Source organism: Coregonus clupeaformis, chromosome 33 (assembly GCF_020615455.1).
Source record: "Coregonus clupeaformis isolate EN_2021a chromosome 33, ASM2061545v1, whole genome shotgun sequence".
Taxonomy (NCBI): domain Eukaryota; kingdom Metazoa; phylum Chordata; class Actinopteri; order Salmoniformes; family Salmonidae; genus Coregonus; species Coregonus clupeaformis.
Window position 1 is genome coordinate 10,495,128 of NC_059224.1, and position 21,919 is coordinate 10,517,046.

General features: G+C 44.4%; 1 protein-coding gene and 1 long non-coding RNA gene across 6 annotated transcripts in view; one reads left to right on the forward strand and one right to left on the reverse strand.

Annotated features, from left to right (window-relative positions):
* Nucleotides 1-21,919, forward strand: part of LOC121548662 (kinesin-like protein KIF26B) — a 51,242-nt gene that overhangs the window by 21,880 nt on the left and 7,443 nt on the right. Inside the window, exons 8-12 of the mRNA XM_041860181.2 lie at nt 5,597-5,801; nt 12,847-13,003; nt 13,210-13,369; nt 14,046-17,493; nt 18,704-18,873. Of these exons, the coding sequence (XP_041716115.1) occupies nt 5,597-5,801; nt 12,847-13,003; nt 13,210-13,369; nt 14,046-17,493; nt 18,704-18,873 (4,140 nt within the window). The remainder of the gene's footprint in view (nt 1-5,596; nt 5,802-12,846; nt 13,004-13,209; nt 13,370-14,045; nt 17,494-18,703; nt 18,874-21,919) is intronic.
* LOC123482455 lies at nt 9,350-11,672 on the reverse strand. Of its 5 annotated transcripts, none has more exons than XR_006657726.1 (4): nt 10,041-10,148; nt 9,773-9,930; nt 9,554-9,665; nt 9,350-9,388 (listed from the first exon to the last, which is right to left on the reverse strand). It is a non-coding gene; the product is annotated as an uncharacterized LOC123482455 (long non-coding RNA). The 5 variants fall into 5 exon arrangements; XR_006657725.1 differs by lacking the exon at nt 9,350-9,388 and adding an exon at nt 9,422-9,461; XR_006657724.1 differs by lacking the exons at nt 9,350-9,388; nt 10,041-10,148 and adding exons at nt 9,429-9,465; nt 11,633-11,672.

Genomic DNA, 21,919 nt, shown 5'->3' on the forward strand with positions numbered 1-21,919 from the left:
TGATACTCGCGGCGTCGATCTTCCTCCACTCCGCGTTGGCCCATTCCAACGCCTTCCCGGACAGGCAGGATATCAGGGCAGACACGCTCTCATGCCCCGAGGGTGCCGGGTGTACGGTGGCCAGGTACAACTCCACCTGGAGGAGGAATCCCTGACACCCAGCCGCGGTTCCGTCGTAGGCCCTCGGGAGAGCGAGTCGGATCCCTCGGTGTTCTGGCGCTGGAATGGGCAGGCTGGCCGATGGTGCTGGCTGGGCTGGCGGTGAGGAAGGTGTTGGAGGTGCGCCCCAGCCTCGGAGCGTGGTGATTACCTCCTGCAGGGCGGTTCCCATCTGGAGGATCTGTTCCTGTTGCTCCCGAACCTGGACCTCCAGTCTCGTCGGCGCTGCTTCGGCTCCCGCTGATTCCATGTTTAAGGTGTGTAATTCTGTCAACGATGTAGTGATGGTGTGGTGGGGAATCAGGCGCAGAAGCAGAGGTACAGTCCAACAAGACTTTACTATGCAAAATAATCCACAAACGGCAGGAGGCCAAACAGACGCGCACAGGCGTCAACACACGATCGCACGAAAACACAGTGCGCAAAACTCTCCTAAACAGAGGAGGACACTACTAATACTGGCGTACTGGAAAAATAACACAGCTACGCAACCATCTGACAAGCGACAATTACACACAACACTATACACACAAACAGGGAACTAAATAGGGTGCATAATGAGACCTAACACAAAACAGGTGTGGCTAACAGACAAAACTAATCAAACAGGAAACACAGAACATAGAACGGTGGCAGCTAGAATTCCGGAGACGACGAACGCCGAAGCCTGCCCGAACAAGGGAGAGAGGCAGCCTCGGCCGAAACCGTGACAGCACTCAGGAACATTTAATGTCGTCTTGGAAAGCATCTCCAGTGTGTATTTGGCCTTGTGTTTTAGGTTGTCCTGCTGAAAGGTACATTTGTCTACCAGTGTCTGTTGGAAAGCAGACTGAGCCAGGTTTCCCCTAGGACTTTGCCTGTGCTTAGGTCTGTTCTCTAGTCCTTGCCAATGACAAGCATACCTATAACATGATGCAGCCACCACCATGCTTGAAAATATGAAGAGTGGTACTCAGGGATGTGTTGTGTTGGATTTGCCCCAAACATAACGCTTTGTATTCAGGACATAAAGTTAATTTCTTTGCCACATTTTTTGCAGTTTTACTTTAGTGCCTTGTTGCAAACAGGATGCATGTTTTGGAATATATTTATTCTGTACAGGCTTCCTTCTTTTCACCCTGTCATTTAGGTTACGATTGTGGAGTAACTACAATGTTGTTGATCTATCCTCAGTTTTCTCTTATCACACCCATTAAACTTGGTAACTGTTTTAAAGTCACCATTGGCCTCATGGTGAAATCCCTGAGCGGTTTCCTTCCTCTCTGGCAACTGAGTTAGGAAGGACGCCTGTATCTTTGTAGTGACTGGGTGTATTGCTACACCATCCAAAGTGTAATTGATTACTTCATCATGCTCAAAGGGATATTCAGTGTCTGCTTTTTAAAATGTTTAACCCATCAACCAATAGGTGCCCTTCTTTGCGAGGCATTGGAAAACCAACCTGGTATTTGTGGTTGAATCTGTGTTTGAAAATCACTGCTCAACTGAGGGACCTTATAGAATATTGTATGTGTGGGGTAACAGGTAGTCATTCAAAAACCATGTTAAACACAGTTATTACAATAAGAGTCCATACAACTTATTGTGTGACTTGTTAAGTAAAGTTTTACTCCTGAACTTATTTAGACTTGCCATAACAAATGGGTTGAATACTTATTGACTCAAGACATTTCAGCTTTTCATTTTTAATTAATTTGTAAAAATGTCTAAAAACATAATTCCACTTTGACATTTTGGGTTATTATTTGTAGGCCATTGACACAAAATCTAAATGTAATAAATGTTAAATTCAGGCTGTAACAAAACAACATGTTGAAAAGATCAAGGGGTGAGAATACATTCTGAAGGCACATCCTTTTTGTTCTGTCATAATATATACAGTACCAGTCATAAGTTTGGACACACCTACTCAGTCAAGGGTTTTTCTTTATTTTTACTATTTTCTATATTGTAGAATAATAGTGAAGACATCTAAACTATGAAATAACACATATGGAATCATGAAGTAACCAAAAAAGTGTTAAACAAATCATAATATATTTTATACTTTATATTTTAGATTCTTCAAAGTAGCCACCCTTTGCCTTGATGACAGCTTTGCACACTCTTGGCATTCTCTCAACCAGCTTCACCTGGAATGCTTTTCCAACAGTCTTCATGATAGGTCCCATGTAGCTCAGTTGGTAGAGCATGGCACTTGCAACACCAGGGTTGTGGGTTCGATTCCCATGGGGGGCCAGTATGAAAAAAATATGTATGCACTCACTAACTGTAAGTCGCTCTGGATAAGAGCATCTGCTAAATGACTAAAATGTAAATGTCTTGAAGGAGTTCCCACATATGCTGAGCACTTGTTGGCTGCTTTTCCTTCACTCTGCAGTCCAACTCATCCCAAACCATCTCAATTGGGTTGAGGTCGGGTGATTGTGGAGGCCAAGTCATATGATGCAGCACTCCATCACTCTCCTTCTTGGTCAAATAGCCCTTACACAGCCTGGAGGTGTGTTGGGTCATTGTCCTGTTGAAAAACAAATGATATTCCCACTAAGCGCAAACCAGATGGGATGGTGTATCGCTGCAGAATGCTGTGGTAGCCATGCTGGTTAAGTGTGCCTTGAATTCTAAATAAATCACAGACAGTGTCACCAGCAAAGCACCCCCACACCATCACACCTCCTCCTCCATACTTCACACATGCGGGGATCATCCGTTCACCTACTCTGCGTCTCACAAAGACACGGCGGTTTGAACCAAAAATCTCCAATTTGGACTCATCAGACCAAAGGACAGATTTCCACCCGTCTAATGTCCATTGCTCATGTTTCTTGGCCCAAGCAGGTCTCTTCTTCTTATTGGTGTCCTTTAGTAGTGGTTTATTTGCAGCAATTCAACCATGAAGGTCTGATTTATGCAGTCTCCTCTGAACAGTTGATGTTGAGATGTGTCTGTTACTTGAACTCTGTAAAGCATTTATTTGGGCTGCAATCTGAGGTGCAATTAACTCTAATTAACTTATCCTCTGCAGCAGAGGTAACTCTGGGTCTTCCTTTCCCGTGGCGGTCCTCATGAGAGCCAGTTTCATCATAGCGCTTGATGGTTTTTGCGACTGCGCTTGAAGAAACGTCTTGAAATTTTCCAGATTTACCTTCATGTCTTAAAGTAATGATGGACTGTTGTTTCTTTTCTTATTTGAGCTGTTCTTGCCATAGTATGGACTTGGTCTTTTACCAAATAGGGCTATCTTCTGTATACCACCCCTACCTTGTCACAACACAACTGATTGGCTCAAACGCATTAAGAAGGAAAGAAATTCCACAAATTAACTTTTAACAAGGCACACCTGTTAATTGAAATGCATTCCAGGTGACTACCTCATGAAGCTGTTTGAGAGGATGCCAAGAGTGTGCAAAGCTGTCATCAAGGCAAAGGGTGGCTATTTGAAGAATCTAAAATCTAAAATATATTTTGATTTGTTTAACACTTTTTTGGTTACTACATGATTCCATATGTCTTATTTCATAGATTTTATCTCTTCACTATTATTAGTCCCATGTAGCTCAGTTGGTAGAGCATGGCGTTTGCAACGCCAGGGTTGTGGGTTCGTTTCCCACGGGGACCAGTATGAAAATGTGTGCACTCACTAACTGTATGTCGCTCTTGATAATAAATGTAAATGTATTCTACAATGTAGAAAATAGTAAAAATAAAGAAAAACCCTTGAATGAGTAGGTGTGTCCAAACTTTTGACTGGTACTGTATATACAGTGGGGAGAACAAGTATTTGATACACTGCCAATTTTGCAGGTTTTCCTACTTACAAAGCATGTAGCGGTCTGTAATTTTTATCATAGGTACACTTCAACTGTGAGAGACGGAATCTAAAACAAAAATCCAGAAAATCACATTGTATGATTTTTAAGTAATTAATTAGCATTTTATTGCATGACATAAGTATTTGATACATCCGAAAAGCAGAACTTAATATTTGGTACAGAAACCTTTGTTTGCAATTACAGAGATCATATGTTTCCTGTAGGTCTTGATCATGTTTGCACACACTGCAGCAGGGATTTTGGCCCACTCCTCCATACAGACCTTCTCCAGATCCATCATGTTTCGGGGCTGTCGCTGGGCAATACGGACTTTCAGCTCCCTCCAAAGATTTTCTATTGGGTTCAGGTCTGGAGACTGGCTAGGCCACTCCAGGACCTTGAGATGCTTCTTACGGAGCCACTCCTTAGTTGCCCTGGATGTGTGTTTCGGGTCATTGTCATGCTGGAAGACAAAGCCTCGACCCATCTACAATGCTCTTACTGAGGGAAGGAGGTTGTTGGCCAAGATATCGCGATACATGGCCCCATCCATCCTCCCCTCAATATGGTGCAGTCGTCCTGTCCCCTTTGCAGAAAAGCATCCACAAAGAATGATGTTTCCACTTTCATGCATCACGGTTGGGATGGTGTTCTTGGGGTTGTACTTATCCTTCTTCTTCCTCCAAATACGGCGAGTGGAGTTTAGACCAAAAAGCTCTATTTTTGTCTCATCAGACCACATGACCTTCTCCCATTCCTCCTCTGGATCATCCAGATGGTCATTGGCAAACTTCAGACGGGCCTGGACATGCGCTGGCTTGAGCAGGGGGACCTTGCGTGCGCTGCAGGATTTTAATCCATGACGGCGTAGTGTGTTACTAATGGTTTTCTTTGAGACTGTGGTCCCAGCTCTCTTCAGGTCATTGACCAGGTCCTGCCGTGTAGTTCTGGGCTGATCCCTCACCTTCCTCATGATCATTGATGCCCCATGAGGTGAGATCTTGCATGGACCCCCAGACCGAGGGTGATTGACCGTCATCTTGAACTTCTTCCATTTTCTAATAATTGCACCAACAGTTGTTGCCTTCTCACCAAGCTGCTTGCCTATTGTCCTGTAGCCCATCCCAGCCTTGTGCAGGTCTACAATTTTATCCCTGATGTCCTTACACAGCTCTCTGGTCTTGGCCATTGTGGAGAGGTTGGAATCTGTTTGATTGAGTGTGTGGACAGGTGTCTTTTATACAGGTAACGAGTTCAAACAGGTGCAGTTAATACAGGTAATGAGTGGAGAACAGGAGGGCTTCTTAAAGAAAAACTAACAGGTCTGTGAGAGCCGGAATTCTTACTGGTTGGTAGGTGATCAAATACTTATGTCATGCAATAAAATGCAAATTAATTACTTAAAAATCATACAATGTGATTTTCTGGATTTTTGTTTTAGATTCCGTCTCTCACAGTTGAAGTGTACCTATGATAAAAATTACAGACCTCTACATGCTTTGTAAGTAGGAAAACCTGCAAAATCGGCAGTGTATCAAATACTTGTTCTCCCCACTGTATATATATTTTTAAATCTAAATAATAAAATAAAATAAAACATGCCATGTTGTCTTCCTTCCCTGCAGCTTCAGCACACCAATGTGGTTTCTGCCCCCAACGCAGAGAAAGCTGCTTTCCTCCTGGATGTAGCCATCGCATCACGTCACCGTGCCAACGGCCCGAACAGCGTAACTCGCAGTGACATCAGCACACCATTGTCCTCCTGCAGCGGCTCCCATATGTTCTTTACTCTGCACGTCCAACAGCAGCTCGCAGAGGGCGGCGCCAAAGGTTTCTATTTCTCTACATTGTAGAAAAGAGAACTCCTGCACAAACTATGGTTACACCCTATTCCCTATATAGTGCACTGCTTTTGACCAGAGGCCATAGGGCTCTGATTGAAACTAGTGCACTACATAGTGAATAGGGTTCCATTTGGGATGCACACATTATTAACTTTGCATGTTGCTTCATTTAAAGGGTAGGAGTTTTTACTCACCAATGTAACAACACAGTGTGGTCAAAGACTTAGTAACTTAGTTGCAGTCACGATCTGGTTACCTATAAGTACAAACATAGTTATGTTTTTGGGTTATTACATATTTAATAACTTATTTATGGATATTTTCTAAACTACCCACAATGCACTATTTCTCAATGCCATATGGAGGATCTACGCTGTGCTACCAAATTCGTATGCTAGCTCGGTAGCTAGCTCAAGCTGGCTAACGTTAGCCACTAGCCATGCTAGCATGTAATTACATTCCAGACCAAGTGCTGGATTTCCCTGATTCCTGGTGAAGCGCCCGCCTTCACTTCCCCCTCGCTTTGGTAGCTAACTCAGCTGGATGGGCCCTAGCTGTCAATCTCTCCTCTCTCTTTGCTTTTAATCTGCGGTTATGTTTTAGTTGTGTTGTGTTAGTTGTGTTCTAGCTGGTAACATAACTGTGGTGATTGGCTAGGCTGGCTAGGCTAATAGCTAGTTCATACCTGCCAACTTTTCAAAAAACCTTGGAGTGAGATTTTGTCCTGGGTCCGCCTGGGTCCTGCAGTCGGTGAAAAGCAATTGCACTGCCTGCGTCTCAGAACTGCGGCCGCCTTGATCTCATGAGGTTATCGTTGCCCACGTGTGCATGACGTCCGAGAAAGTCGGGATCAAGTCGGACACAAACCTAACCAGCATGCATTGGGCGGTGATCGCCGGTGATCGATTCTGCGCAGACCTGGCTCATCTCAAATGAGCCTCTTGTCTATGATCTGTCAGCATGGTTATACTGGCCTGTGGCCTTCTTGGAGGCCTTGATGATATCGGAGGGGGGCTCCCATTTGAAGCAGGGCTCCAGATTGGCCATCTTTATGGTCATTATTGAGGACAGGGTGCCATCCATTGCTAGGCTGTTTCTTCTCCTGGTTTTGTTCAGTCCCACAACTGAAAACACCCTCTCAGCATCTGCCTTTGCATGGGGCAACACCAGGAAAAGCTTGGCGACGGCAGCAAGCCTCTCGAATTCTTTGGCTCCTGTCACCTATGGAAAATGCACCAAAACACAATGGAAAAACATACCTTGATTTTTGATTGATTAATACTGTAAGTATACTGTAGGTTGATCCATTAACAAAGTTCAGATAAAAACATGCATCATTTGCAACATGCATGACACATACAGTGGGGAGAACAAGTATTTGATACACTGCCAATTTTGCAGGTTTTCCTACTTACAAAGCATGTAGAGGTCTGTAATTTTTATCATAGGTACACTTCAACTGTGAGAGACGGAATCTAAAACAAAAATCCAGAAAATCACATTGTATGATTTTTAAGTAATTAATTTGCATTTTATTGCATGACATAAGTATTTGATACATCAGAAAAGCAGAACTTAATATTTGGTACAGAAACCTTTGTTTGCAATTACAGAGATCATACGTTTCCTGTAGGTCTTGACCAGGTTTGCACACACTGCAGCAGGGATTTTGGCCCACTCCTCCATACAGACCTTCTCAAGATCCTTCAGGTTTCGGGGCTGTCGCTGGGCAATACGGACTTTCAGCTCCCTCCAAAGATTTTCTATTGGGTTCAGGTCTGGAGACTGGCTAGGCCACTCCAGGACCTTGAGATGCTTCTTACGGAGCCACTCCTTAGTTGCCCTGGCTTTGTGTTTCTGGTCGTTGTCATGCTGGAAGACCCAGCCACGACCCATCTTCAATGCTCTAACTGAGGGAAGGAGGTTGTTGGCCAAGATCTCGCGATACATGGCCCCATCCATCCTCCCCTCAATAAGGTGCAGTCGTCCTGTCCCTTTTGCAGAAAAGCATCCCCAAAGAATGATGTTTCCACCTCCATGCTTCACGGTTGGGATGGTGTTCTTGGGGTTGTACTCATCCTTCTTCTTCCTCCAAACACGGTGAGTGGAGTTTAGACCAAAAAGCTATATTTTTGTCTCATCAGACCACATGACCTTCTCCCATTCCTCCTCTGGATCATCCAGATGGTCATTGGCAAACTTCAGACGGGCCTGGACATGCACTGGCTTGAGCAGGGGGACCTTGCGTGCGCTGCAGGATTTTAATCCATGACGGTGTAGTGTGTTACTAATGGTTTTCTTTGAGACTGTGGTCCCAGCTCTCTTCAGGTCATTGACCAGGTCCTGCCGTGTAGTTCTGGGCTGAGCCCTCACCTTCCTCATGATCATTGATGCCCCACGAGGTGAGATCTTGCATGGAGCACCAGACCGAGGGTGATTGACCGTCATCTTGAACTTCTTCCATTTTCTAATAATTGCGCCAACAGTTGTTGCCTTCTCACCAAGCTGCTTGCCTATTGTCCTGTAGCCCATCCCAGCCTTGTGCAGGTCTACACTTTTATCCCTGATGTCCTTACACAGCTCTCTGGTCTTGGCCATTGTGGAGAGGTTGGAGTCTGTTTGATTGAGTGTGTGGACAGGTCTCTTTTATACAGGTAACGAGTTCAAACAAGTGCAGTTAATACAGGTAATGAGTGGAGAACAGGAGGGCTTTCTAAAGAAAAACTAACAGGTCTGTGAGAGCCAGAATTCTTACTGGTTGGTAGGTGATCAAATACTTATGTCATGCAATAAAATGCAATAAAATGCAAATTAATTACTTAAAAATCATACAATGTGATTTTCTGGATTTTTGTTTTAGATTCCATCTCTCACAGTTGAAGTGTACCTATGATACAAATTACAGACCTCTACATGCTTTGTAAGTAGGAAAACCTGCAAAATCGGCAGTGTATCAAATACTTGTTCTCCCCACTGTATATGCATGCAACAATTTTAAGCAACAGATGTAGCCAAGCCACACCTGCCAAAAGGAAAGACAAAAAATGAAAAAATGTTTACCTTATGCTTCCGGGTTGCCATTTCAGCCCAGAAGCTTTCCATTTCAGTTTAGTCCTGCAGGGATATCATTGGCATGGTCTGATAATTTAGAAACTCCTCACCCAGAAGGTCATGCTCCTCTGGCCCATGGTATGGGAGGAGATGGGAAAACCTATTTATGAAAGTAGAGTTACAAGTTGTTACGTTTTAGGTATATAGTCATCAACCAGCAGCAGTTCATACACATCTTTGAGGAGAAGCCACATAAGAATATCTAATGTGCAGTTTAGGAGTGAACACACCTCATCATAAAACACAGGGTATTTTAGCTAAGATGATAGACAATAATTAGAGAAAAAAAACTAACCTTTCAACAAAGTACAGGACATCTTCGATGTCACTTTCAGCCCTCTGCCGTACATCTACAAATTGTGCGTGCTTGATCAGTGGCTCTTCCAGTGGCAGCTTCTAAAGTGCATAGTCCACAGCACTTGTCAGGAAACACAACACAGCTTCATGGAATGAATCCACCTGCTGTGGTGTGATGTCACCCTCGTCGAGTAATCTGTTAAGTTTAGCCCTGGTTGTGAACCCAATGTTCAACTTTCTTCCTGTCACAGATACAGCATATCGGTATAAGGTACAAGGCTAAATATCACATATCACAGTGTTTGATCATAATAATAGTCAAATACTAACCTGGTAAATGGTTTGCCTTTTCTTTAAAGGCAATTTCACAAGGCTCCTCATGGCACTGCAGAGCTGCTGGAACCATAAACTTGGAACATAGCTTGCGTACGAATTTCACCATCTATAACAGACATTTACAAAAATAGTAGGTGAAACCTGTTTTAGAGGATCCCTGCAGATATCAGCAAGAAACACAGAATGGAAAAAAACAGCAAAATCCAATCCCACCTCATCATGTAACAAAAATATTGATGACTGCTCTCTCTGAAGCAGCAAGTTGAAAGAAGTGAAAGTTGGTACCGTGGCTTGGAAGAACAGCAGGTACACTTCTGTCATGGGGTCAGTGAATGTCTGCACAAGTCTCTTGAACCTGGCCTGATTTTCATCTTGAATCAATCAATAAATAACACAAAACAAGAGGTTGTCATTAATACAAGTATGTGACTAACAATCCATGTAGTTGCTGCATAATGAAATTGAAAATTGATGATCATACTAGCAGATTTGTAGTAGCTGGCCAGAGGTTCATACAGCCTCAGGATCCTGGTCACACAACGTTCAAGGCTTAGCCAACGGACCGAGATATGCAGGAGGACCTCCATGTACTCCGGACAGTAAGCGGGTTCATCTTTTCCACTCCTAAAATGACAAGTTAGAATCATACAGATGTTCATGTTATTAGATGTTTAAAAATACACAAAGCACATGTTTTGCAGAGGAGAAAAATCTCAAATAGTTTGTGAAATACCAGTGTCATTCGACCCATCCGTAACAAGGGTATACGGGGCTTTTTTCATCTCCTTCACAAGCTCCTGTGTGAAATATGGTGCGAGTGCTTCATTGGTAATGCAGGATGACTTAGTCCTGGCACACCTGGACTCCTGCGCTGTCTTCGAATCTCCGAAACATTCTTTTAGGAGAGGCCCCAGGTGGTCCGCAAAGGCTAGGGGGACGTTGTGAACTACCAACCCAGCTGTCATTTTGACCTCAGCCCTTCTTGTCTGTAAGAAATTAAAAATTATTAATCCTCCCAAAAAGACCATAGTTTATTTAAAATAGATGCCTGCGATAATAAGGCACAGGTAAAAAACACATTCAACTAAGATCTCAAATTAAGAAAACTGGACTGTACTACACTGAAATACAAACCACAAATTAGTCAAAACTATCAACCATGACTTTACCGTGATCAACTAGAACACAAAACTCTTGACTGAACCTTGACAGAATCATTACACATATCATACCTTAACCTCTTGTGCAGACATACCCCCAACAGATGGAACGGCCATTGCATATTGGGATATTGTGGCTGTGGACAGGAGAGCTCGTTGCTTATCTTGGTGGCCTTTGCTTTTTATATGGCGCACTACATCTGTCACACCCTGGTGGCAACATGAGTTTTCAATACGGCAGACTGCACACCAGTAGTGCGTGTTGAGGCTCCCTCTGGTAATAAATGGCCATGAAGAGGTCCACTCATTTTTGAAAATGGATCTATATGTTGCTGCTCCAGCCAGAGCACGACTCTTCTGGCCCTGCTGTTGGATTGGGGAGGTCTCTTCTGTCTGTCCCTCTGTGTCTTCATCCATCTGCCCTGTTGGTTGTTCTATTTGTCCTGTCTGTTGCTCCTCTGCTTGTTTGTCAGTCTGTCCTGTCTCCTGCTCTCTCTGTCCTTTGTGTTGCTCCTCTGTCTGTTGTCCTGTCGTTTCTATCAATCGTTCTGGCTGTTCTGTCAGTGTGTTTGTCTGTCTTTTCTCACTTGGCTGGTTCTTTAAATAAAATAAAAGGTTTCACTTTTGTCCTGGCAAAGGTCTCTTACGGGACATCTTTGAAACCTTAAACAATTCAAATGGTCATGTTGGTTTAATAACTCTACACTCAGTTACAAAAACATACCTACTTCTATTGCACACATTTCCTGTATTTATGTTAAATTCTTTGGAATACATCTTACCTGTTCGAAATCAGCTGAGTTTACATTCACCACACTAAATCATGTTCACACGCACAAACAAATAATTTCTTTCAAGATTTAAAGTTTAAGAGAGTGAGTACTCAATTGGACGACATTTCATTGTTACATACCTAGTCTCAGCTCAGCTTCTTATCAGACTTCTTGAGGTAGTGACCGTTTCTTTTACTGTTGACTTTCGCGGCAATGGTATCTCTTCTTCTGTCGCTAACTTCGGGGTGCAGTGCATATGGTTCAGTGGCGCTCATCAGCGCCATCTACCGTCGAGGAGTTTGAAAAAAGGAACAAACGAGTCTCGGCCGATTTTCTTTGCGTGAGAAATTGGATGTGTGGCATGAGTGCGTGTGAAAACAGGCAAAAACGTGTGTCACACGGCGAAAGCGTGAGAGTTGGCAGCTCTGCTAGTTGGCTAAATAGCTAACTTTAGCTGGCTGGCTAGCTTGCTGGCTAAGATAACTCTATATAGCTAACATTCTTTGATAACTCGTTAGATGGTGTTATGTATTTCCAAAACGTTGGTTTACTTTAATGTAGCTGTAAGCTAGGTGTTGATAGCAACTGTCTGACTCATGCACTGCTAACGTAACATTAGCAGGCTGGTAGGGATAACGTTAGCAGGCTAGTAGGGCTAACATTAGCAGGCTAGTTGGCTATGTTGGCTAACTCAGAGTTGATTTGTAACAATACATTCATAAAGTATTTGCTTGTAAGTTGGCTGAAACTTACATTGAAACCAATTTGGTTTAATTTGAAGTTATATATTTGAAGTTATTTCTGTTGGAGTTTACATTATAGGGAATAGGCTGGCTTGCCGGGTCCTCCATATTACATCATACCCCGGAAAAACATTTACCGACATGACTGATCGTTTTTATATAATAACTCGAAAAAATTGAAAGTTAGGTGTAATTTTGCATTGAACTTTTGATGCGCATACTAATGCAAATCCATATGTTACATGTGGCTACGTTTATGCTACCTCCCTTTAATGTGTAAACATTTCGTTCAGAGACCTTTTTCAAGACAGTAACACATTCTTAGTTATTTATTTATTTGCTTATTGGTCAGTGACCTGTGCGTAACTTGAACTGTATGTGTCCCCCTACGGACTTGTGAGTAAACTATCCAACTAATACGCATCTGGAGATTTAATTTGCATACGGCTGACTGAATAAACTGTACCTAATTTGTTTTCCAAGAATACTTGGAATAGCTTGGATTTATTTTTATTATTTTCTTTGTTCAATTCTCAACTATTCTCTCTGACGATCTCAGTCTTTTCCCCCGTTGTTTCCTGTATTTCATTTTCTCTCCTCTCCTCTCTCAGTACCAGGGGGTCATAGCAGGTTGATTATGATAGACCTGGCTGACAGTATAAACGGGTCCAGTAGAACCAGTGACAGCAGAATTGGATGTCCTGAGTCAGAGCTGGGCAGTGTTATCCTGGCCCTACTCAACAATGGAAACAAAAACATCCCCAACAGGTTAGATACTGGAGACTATAACATTGATTGTATTACATTGCAATGAAACAGGAAATGATTGATTCATGCAGTAGATAATGAAATTGTATGTATAATACTGGTATATACTATAATTGTATTCTTTATGTATAATGTATGATGGTGATGAGGATGTTGGTGATGATGATGGTAATGACGATGATGGTTTTATTTTGTGCTCACCACAGGGACAGTAAAGTGACCATGCTGCTACAGGAGTCTCTGGGTAATATTAACTGTCGTACGACCGTGCTGGCCCATGTGACTGACTCACCAGAACACTGCTCAGAGACACTGTCCACTGTCCAGATCGCCTCACTCATTCGTAGGACACAGAAGAAGGCAAAAGTATGTAAATGACTGAATTAGAGATTTCTTACCATGGTGCCAAGAATGGTGCCAAAAGTATTATTCAATTAACCTTGGGTGGCCTAACTCTTAGTAGACAATTTAACAGTTTAGCAGAACATTTTTCTGAGGAGGCAAAATGTTATCACTATGACAGATTTTCTCTCCCCCACCAATCATCTACTGAATTATAGATTTCTTACCATAAAATTATTTGGTGAAAATGGTGCCCTGAAGTATTATTTAATGAACCTTGGGTGTTCTAAAGCTTAGTAGCAATTTTGCCCATTTTATTTTTGAATGGGCAAAAAGGAATCACTAACTTTACTCCCCCCCCTCTCTCTCTCTCTCTCGCTCGCTCTCTCTCTGTCCGTCCCTCTCCCTCTCCCTCTCTCTCTCTCAATTCAATTTCAATTTAAGGGGCTTTATTGGCATGGGCAACATATGTTTACATTGCCAAAGCAAGTGAAATAGATAATAAACAAAAGTGAAATAGAAAATAAAAAATTAACACTCTCTCTCTCTCTCTCTCTCTCTCTCTCTCTCTCTCTCTCTCTCTCTCTCTCTCTCTCTCTCTCTCTCTCTCTCTCTCTCTCTCTCTCTCTCTCTCTCTCTCTCTCTCTCTCTCTCTCTCTCTCTCTCTCTCTCTCTCTCTCTCTCTCTCCCCCTCCCCCAGCATTCAATGACCTGCTCTCCCAGTGGTAGAAGCCTGAGTAGAGAGAGGAGTGGAGGGAGTCGTCTCTTCTCTCTCAGAGCATTCCACTCCACCAGTGCTGTAGACTCTGACCTCAGTGACCTGCTAGATGACCACTCCACCAGTGTTGTAGACTCTGACCTCAGTGACCTGCCCCAGCTCAGGCTCAGTGGTGACCTGCTAGATGACCAGTCCTGTGACACGGTCATTCACATCAACCCCGATGGCTCTGTCCAGCAGCCTGGTACGGAGCTGTACCAGCAGGGTCAGGGCCAGCCGGAGTTTACCCCCATCATCCCCTCTCTACACCAGCATAAGGCTGAAGAGGAATCAGAGGCTGAGCTTTCTGCTCTACAGCAAGAGCTACTGCTGCACCTTCTAAACATCATGCCCAGACCGGAAGGAGAAAGGAAGGGGAGTGAGAGCATAATCCAAGAACAACTTGTGGGCCAGTGTGTGAGGGACTTCAGTGTTAATTGTGACACATTCGCCGAGCTGCAGGAGAGACTCGGGTGCATTGATGGGAGCAAGACAGTTACTAAATCATCCTTAAAAGAACCTTCTGCCACAACTGAGTCCCCTCCAGTCCCCCAAGATTGCTCAGGCCTACCTGAGACTGGGGAGAATACCTCTTTCTTTAAACCACTGAATATGGATTTGAAGTGTAGTGAGTTTTCCATTGTGGCTGAGAAAGAGAGCTTGGTGACAGATGGCAGTCTTCCGGTCGACAGTTTTCAGAGAGAGGACTCTGGTCTGTATGACTGTGAGGAGGGCAGTGCAGCCAGCTCCAACGAGGACCAACCATACCCCTGTGGCTCTATCAGTTTACATCCAGTCTGCCAGAGCCTGAGCCAGGGCAACCCCCCTGAGTACAGCGATCTACCACAGCACCATGAAATCTACTCTCAGATCAGCCCTGTGCCAAGCTCACATCCTCCTCTTCCTCTGTTTCCTCTTCCCCTGTCTCTGGAGCCAGCTGGATACCCAGGGAGGAATGACTGGCTGCAACCCAAGACCAGGACCTCTCCAACGGGCAAGAGCTCCCCGATATCCCCCTCTCGCGCTCCATCCCTCTTCTCCCCCTCCTCCTCCACCACCTCCTCCTTGGCTACCAGTGTTCTCCTAGGAGAGATGATCCTTCCCCAGCTTCCACAGCTGTCCACCACAGAGTTAGACCTAAAGGATATGACGGCAACCATCACGGTGACGGTCCAGCAGCCGTTGGGCCAGATGGGTCAGGACGAGCTAGTGTTAACCATGGCAGAGGAGGTGACCATCAGTGGGGCTCTGGAGAGTAGAGGCCGGGCGAGGAACATCATCAATATCAGGGATGCCCACTCCTCCTCTGGCCAAGCTTCTTCAGGGTCTGTACTGGGTTCCCTTCCCATCAGGATTATCAGTAACTTCAGTGAAGATCCAGCTTCTACTACAGACTCCACTATCAAGGCCATGGACCATGCTAATACCACTAAGGCCATGGCTGTGGAAGTCAACACCAAACCCAAGGCCATGGACCATGCTAATACCACTAAGACCATGGCTGTGGAAGTCAACACCAAACCCAAGGCCATGTCTTCTCTTTACAGGGTGGAGAACAGATTCTTGCCCTCCTTTATAAACCCCTCGTTCGCTGATGTTAGTAGGGGTAGTGATGTGGAGGGGTCTCATCCCAGAGAGGTTTCTAACACTCTCTCCATGCGAGTGGATGCTTCAGCTGAACCTGAGAAGAAAGATAATCTAAAAGGAAATGAAAGGAATCATGAGAGGAAGACCAACGAGAGCGTGTTGATGTCTTTCCTGGGTCAAACTAGTGATACAGCATCATGTGACACACATGCCTGGAAGGAGGCCGGTTGCTATGAGATGATGTCATCAGAGAATAGGGCCAGTGGGAGGGGTGGTAACCAAGCAGACAGGAGCTATCCCAGACGAAGGGACGTTACCACCTGTTCCCTCACCTGTCATGACAGAGTCCTACCTGTTCCCTCTTCCCTAATTACTCCAAAGCTGTCTGGGGACTGTAATGAAAGCAGCAGGAATACACCAGAGAACTGTATCCCTGGTTACCCTGCAGTTACACGACACAGAACAGCCAGTCTACCAAGAGGCTGGTATAATATCAACAAGCAGGAGAGCTACGGTCTGATGAGAGAGGAGTATACATATAAGGAACCAGACGTTACATCATCCACCCCTGGTAGTCCCAGGGTGACCCTGGAGAGGAGGCCGTCCTCAGCCAGGCAGGGGATCTTCTCCTGGGCCAGGGAGAGCGTCCCTCTCCCCTTCTCACCAGCTCGGAAGTACAGCCTGGCGCAGCATACTCAGAGACAGAGAACTAGTAACAGTCCTCTCAGCACAGCCAGTAGTTCGCCTTTGGAGCCCATGCCATCCACTCTGAGTGTTAGACATGATAGCGGGAAGCTGAAATCCTCCGTAGAGGAAAGCAATAGGCTGTTCAGTGCTAAACTAGAGCAGTTGGCTAGCAGGACCAACTCTTTAGGTAGAATACCGCTGGCGCGCCACACTCTGGACCGAGGCAGTAGCCTGTCCTCTGTGAGCTCCAAGGGGTCCAAGAGTTGTGAATGGGAGTCCAGCCACCCCACCCTACCCTGGGCCAGCAGGAGCCCCAGGAGGGCCCCTAGGTCCATTCCCTTGACAGATAACAACACCCCCAACACAGCCCATTCTCCCAAAACCAGCAGGTCAACCTTTATAACTGACCCCAACACAGCCCTCCAGTCTCCAAGATCCAGCCGGTCTAAGCTCTCTGCAGTGGGGAAACTGATGACGGCCAGCTCTAAGGCCCGCCGGATATCCATCCCCAGTACCAAGAACCTCCGCTTTTCTCTCAAGGAGGTCTGTCAGTCCATCAACAGGAATACCAGTCTGTCCCCTGATGGGAAGAGTCCTGAGCAAAGTCCACCCTGGTCCACTCAGTCTCTAAGCCGTAACCAGACCCCCTCGCCTCAGACCCCACCACCGCGCCTCGCACCAAAGTCCCCCGTCCGGGTCATCAATGGGCGCATCTTAGAGCTGCTCCAGATCGGCAGAGAGCCCTCCGCCTCTGGCGGGGCCTCCGGAGGACTAGATCTAGACAAGATGGCGGCAGCGGCTGGAGTTACCTGTAGATCCATGGGAGAGGCTCACCCTGTTCACCCTGTACCCTCGCCCTATGCCAGGATGACCGCCCCTCGCAGGCCCAACCACCTCAGCGGGCACGCCAGTGATGTCACTAGCGTGTTGAGCGGGGAGCTGCCCCCAGCCATGGGGAAGACTGCGTTATTGAACAATAGGAACAGCGTGGTGAGCAGTGGCTATGAGAGCATGGTAAGGGACAGCGAGGCCACAGGTAGCAGCACATCCAACAGAGACTGTTCTATTATCAGTGTGGCCCATAGTGGGAGGAACCCCAAGAGGAGGAGTAGCAACGGTAAGATCTGATCTGGGTAATTCCTTAGTTGAATGCACACCGAGTGAGCAAAGCTGGACAAAACTGGTTGAAATGACGTGATAATTATGTAATTTCAACCAGTTTCGCCCACTGATCATATTGTAAGTCGCTGTAGATACAAGTGCCTGATTCATGTTTTCCATTTTCCGCTTAGCGTTTTGTGCTGTGTTAAAATATCAGGTGTGAGCTGTAGACAGGTGCAGATGTAGTAAACAAGGTCCTCTGTGTTAACAACATTAAAAACACTCATGTGCAAAAAAGTGACGAAAAGATATGTGTGCAACTCACGTTTTCAGAGTTGTAATGCCTGTGACAGAAAAATTAGCGTTTTATGTCATTCATTGCTGTTACACAGATTACTATTACTATTTCCTGTCCTTTTATTTGCCATCATTTTAAATGAGCCCAATGAGAAAAGTGCTTGAATTGCCAAGTGAAAGTATTACTCTTAGATATTAGTGGGGCTTATTGGGGTATTTGTCTCCTGCCTCCTCTGGCTCTAAAGTACTCTACTCTACTGTACTCTACACTACTCTACTCTACTCTACTCTACTCTACTCTACTCTACTCTACTCTACACTACTCTACTCTACTCTACTCTACTCTACACTACTGTACTCTACTCTACTCTACACTACACTACACTACTCTACACTACTCTACACTACACCACTACTCTACTCTACTCTACTCTACTCTACACTACTCTACTCTACACTACTCTACTCTACTCTACACTACTCTACTCTACTCTACTCTACTCTACTCTACTCTACTCTACTCTACTCTACTCTACACTACTCTACTCTACATGACTCTACTCTACTCTACTCTACTCTACTGTACTCTACACTACTCTACTCTACTCAAGTCTACTCGACTCTACTGTACAGATATAGGATCTTAATTTGATCACTTGTTGCTGAGAAGTTTCCTGCACCGCAGGAAATGCAGATGAGCTTCGTGATTTACATACTGTAAATTCACTGAAAACCTGCACTTATATTAACTGTATTCCACTTTTCATGTAGCCTCATTTTGACCAGCTAATAGCCTAACCACTGACAAGCAACAATATGGACTAAACATTCAAATCCTGTTGCTGCAGGATTATTTTGCTGCGACAATACAGGTCCAATTAAGATCCTACATCTGTACTCCATTCTATTCCATTCTACCTGACCTGCAGGCTCCCACCCGCGGCGTCTGTCCCATGACACGTCCCTGTCTCTGAGGAGGTCAGCCAGTGGCCCCAGGTCTCGCTGGGTAGAGAGTGGCATCCCAGAGGCCTACGAGATCAAGGTTTATGAGATAGACGACGTGGAGAGGCTGCAGAGGAGAGGAGGAGCAGGAAAACAGGTGAGGGGACGAGATGTCAGTGTTGGTGTTTTAGGATAGGCTTGGATACATGTTTAGTTTATCAGGGGAAAACAGGGATTTTCTTGAGTTTGTGTACAAACACATAAATAGCCAAACACAACTCAAGCACAATGGCAAACGTACAATGCATTAAATGATACTACCATGTACAGTCGTGGTCAAAAGTTTTGAGAATGACACAAATACTAATTTTCACAAAGTCTGCTGCCTCAGTTTTGATGATGGCAATTTGCATATACCAGAATGTCATGAAGAGTGATCAGATGAATTGCAATTAATTGCAAAGTCCCTCTTTGCCATGAAAATGAACTTAATCCCAAAAAAACATTTCCACTGCATTTCAGCCCTGCCACAAAAGGACCAGCTGCCATCATGTCAGTGATTCTCTCGTTAACACAGGTGAGAGTGTTGACGAGGACAAGGCTGGAGATCACTCTGTCATGCTGATTGAGTTAGAATAACAGACTGGAAGCTTTAAAAGGAGGGTGGTGCTTGAAATCATTGTTCTTCCTCTGTTAACCATGGTTACCTGCAAGGAAACACGTGCCGTCATCATTGCTTTGCACAAAAAGGGCTTCACAGGCAAAGATATTGCTGCTAGTAAGATTGCACCTAAATCAACCATTTATCGGATCATCAAGAACTTAAAGGAGAGAGGTTCAATTGTTGTGAAGAAGGCGTCAGGGCGCCCAAGAAAGTCCAGCCAGGACCGTCTCCTAAAGTTGATTCAGCTGCGGGATCGGGGCACCACCAGTGCAGAGCTTGCTCAGGAATGGCAGCAGGCAGGTGTGAGTGCCTTTGCTCGCACAGTGAGGCAAAGACTTTTGGAGGATGGCCTGGTGTCAAGAAGGGCAGCAAAGAAGCCACTTCTCTCCAGGAAAAACATCAGGGACAGACTGATATTCTGCAAAAGGTACAGGGATTGGACTGCTGAGGACAGGGTTACAGTCATTTTCTCTGATGAATCCCCTTTCCGATTGTTTGGGGCATCCGGAAAAAAGCTTGTCCGGAGAAGACAAGGTGAGCGCTACCATCAGTCCTGTGTCATGCCAACAGTAAAGCATCCTGAGACCCTTCATGTGTGGGGTTGCTTCTCAGCCAAGGGAGTGGGCTCACTCACAATTTTGCCTAAGAACACAGCCATGAATAAAGAATGGTACCAACACATCCTCCGAGAGCAACTTCTCCCAACCATCCAAGAACAGTTTGGTGATGACCAATGCCTTTTCCAGCATGATGGAGCACCTTACCATAAGGCAAAAGTGATAACTAAGTGGCTCGGGAACAAAACATTGACATTTTGGGTCCATGGCCAGGAAACTCCCCAGACCTTAATCCCATTGAGAACTTGTGGTCAATCCTCAAGAGGCGGGTGGACAAACAAAAACCCACAAATTCTGACAAACTCCAAGCATTGATTATGCAAGAATGGGCTGCCATCAGTAAGGATGTGGCCCAGAAGTTAATTGACAGCATGCCAGGGCGGATTGCAGAGGTCTTGAAAAAGAAGGGTCAACACTGCAAATATTGACTCTTTGCATAAACTTAATGTAATTGTCAATAAAAGCCTTTGACACTTATGGAATGCTTGTAATTATACTTCAGTATACCATAGTAACATCTGACAAAAATATCTCATAACACTGAAGCAGCGAACTTTGTGAAGACCAATACTTGTGTCATTCTCAAAACTTTTGACCACGACTGTAGACAGCAGATTGACCATGCAGCGCCTTTAAGCAAGCAGCGCGACGTCCTTTAAACCCACACACTTCTAATTCTGAAAAGTGAAACCATACCTGTGAGAGGGGTTGCCCTGGTAGTCCTTGTAGGTTTTTATACAGTACCCAAAACCCATCTGAGTTAATTTGACTATTGGAAAAATAGCTAATGTGTTGAATTAAATGAAGCCCATAATCTTCATTTTCAAGTCGATGATCACTTTTCTTCCACTTTTTGACCACGATAGTGGCTTGCGAAAGTATTCACCCCCCTTGGCATTTTTCCTATTTTGTTGCCTTACAACCTGGAATTAAAATTGATTTTTTGGGGGTTTGTATCATTTGATTTACACAACATGCCTAACACTTTGAAGATGCAAAATATGTTTTATTGTGAAACAAACAAGAAATAAGACAACAAAACAGAAAACTGGAGCGTGCATAACTATTCACCCCCTCCCAAAGTCAATACTTTGTAGAGCCACCTTTTGCAGCAATTACAGCTGCATGTCTCTTGGGGTATGTCTCTATAAGCTTGGCACATCTAGCCACTGAGATTTTTTCCCATTCTTCAAGGCAAAACTGCTCCAGCTCCCTTCAAGTTGGATGGGTTCCGCTGGTGTACAGCGATTTTTAAGTCATACCACAGATTCTCAATTGGATTGAGGTCTGGGCTTTGACTAGGCCATTCCAAGACATTTTAAATGCAGTGGCGGCTGGTGAAAATATTCTCGGTGGGGGCTGTGCCATACTTTTTTTTCCTGTAACCATCGCGATATATTTTAACACAAACTGCAGGACAGCAGTGCTCAGTGAAACATTCAGTAATTATTTAATGCCAATATTAAAAAGTTGAGGCATTCTTACACAAAAACATATTACACAAACCCAAGCCTTTCATTTGCATTTAAAGTGAACTTTTCACCATTGGTAGTAAACAGGCAACGCAACAGGCATGCTGTCAGAACAGAGTGGAAAGTGGACAATAACATGAAATTATTATAAAGTTTATAGGAAATCTTACACTGTATGAAAGGATGTATAATATAGAAATGGATATCAAGTGGATGAACTCAAACCTTTGACTGGAAGAATAGCATACAGTATTTTATGATCATACTAAATGTGACTAATTGTTAATGTGCTCCAGAACTGCAACAATTAATTGATACAAAACAACATATATACAGTAATATTAGCAAAGACACTATTAAGACTTTCTAGAGTACCATATATAACTGGATTTTTTATGCTAAGGTCAACTATATACAAAGAAACATGCGGCCAGAGCTGCTCTGTGTGTG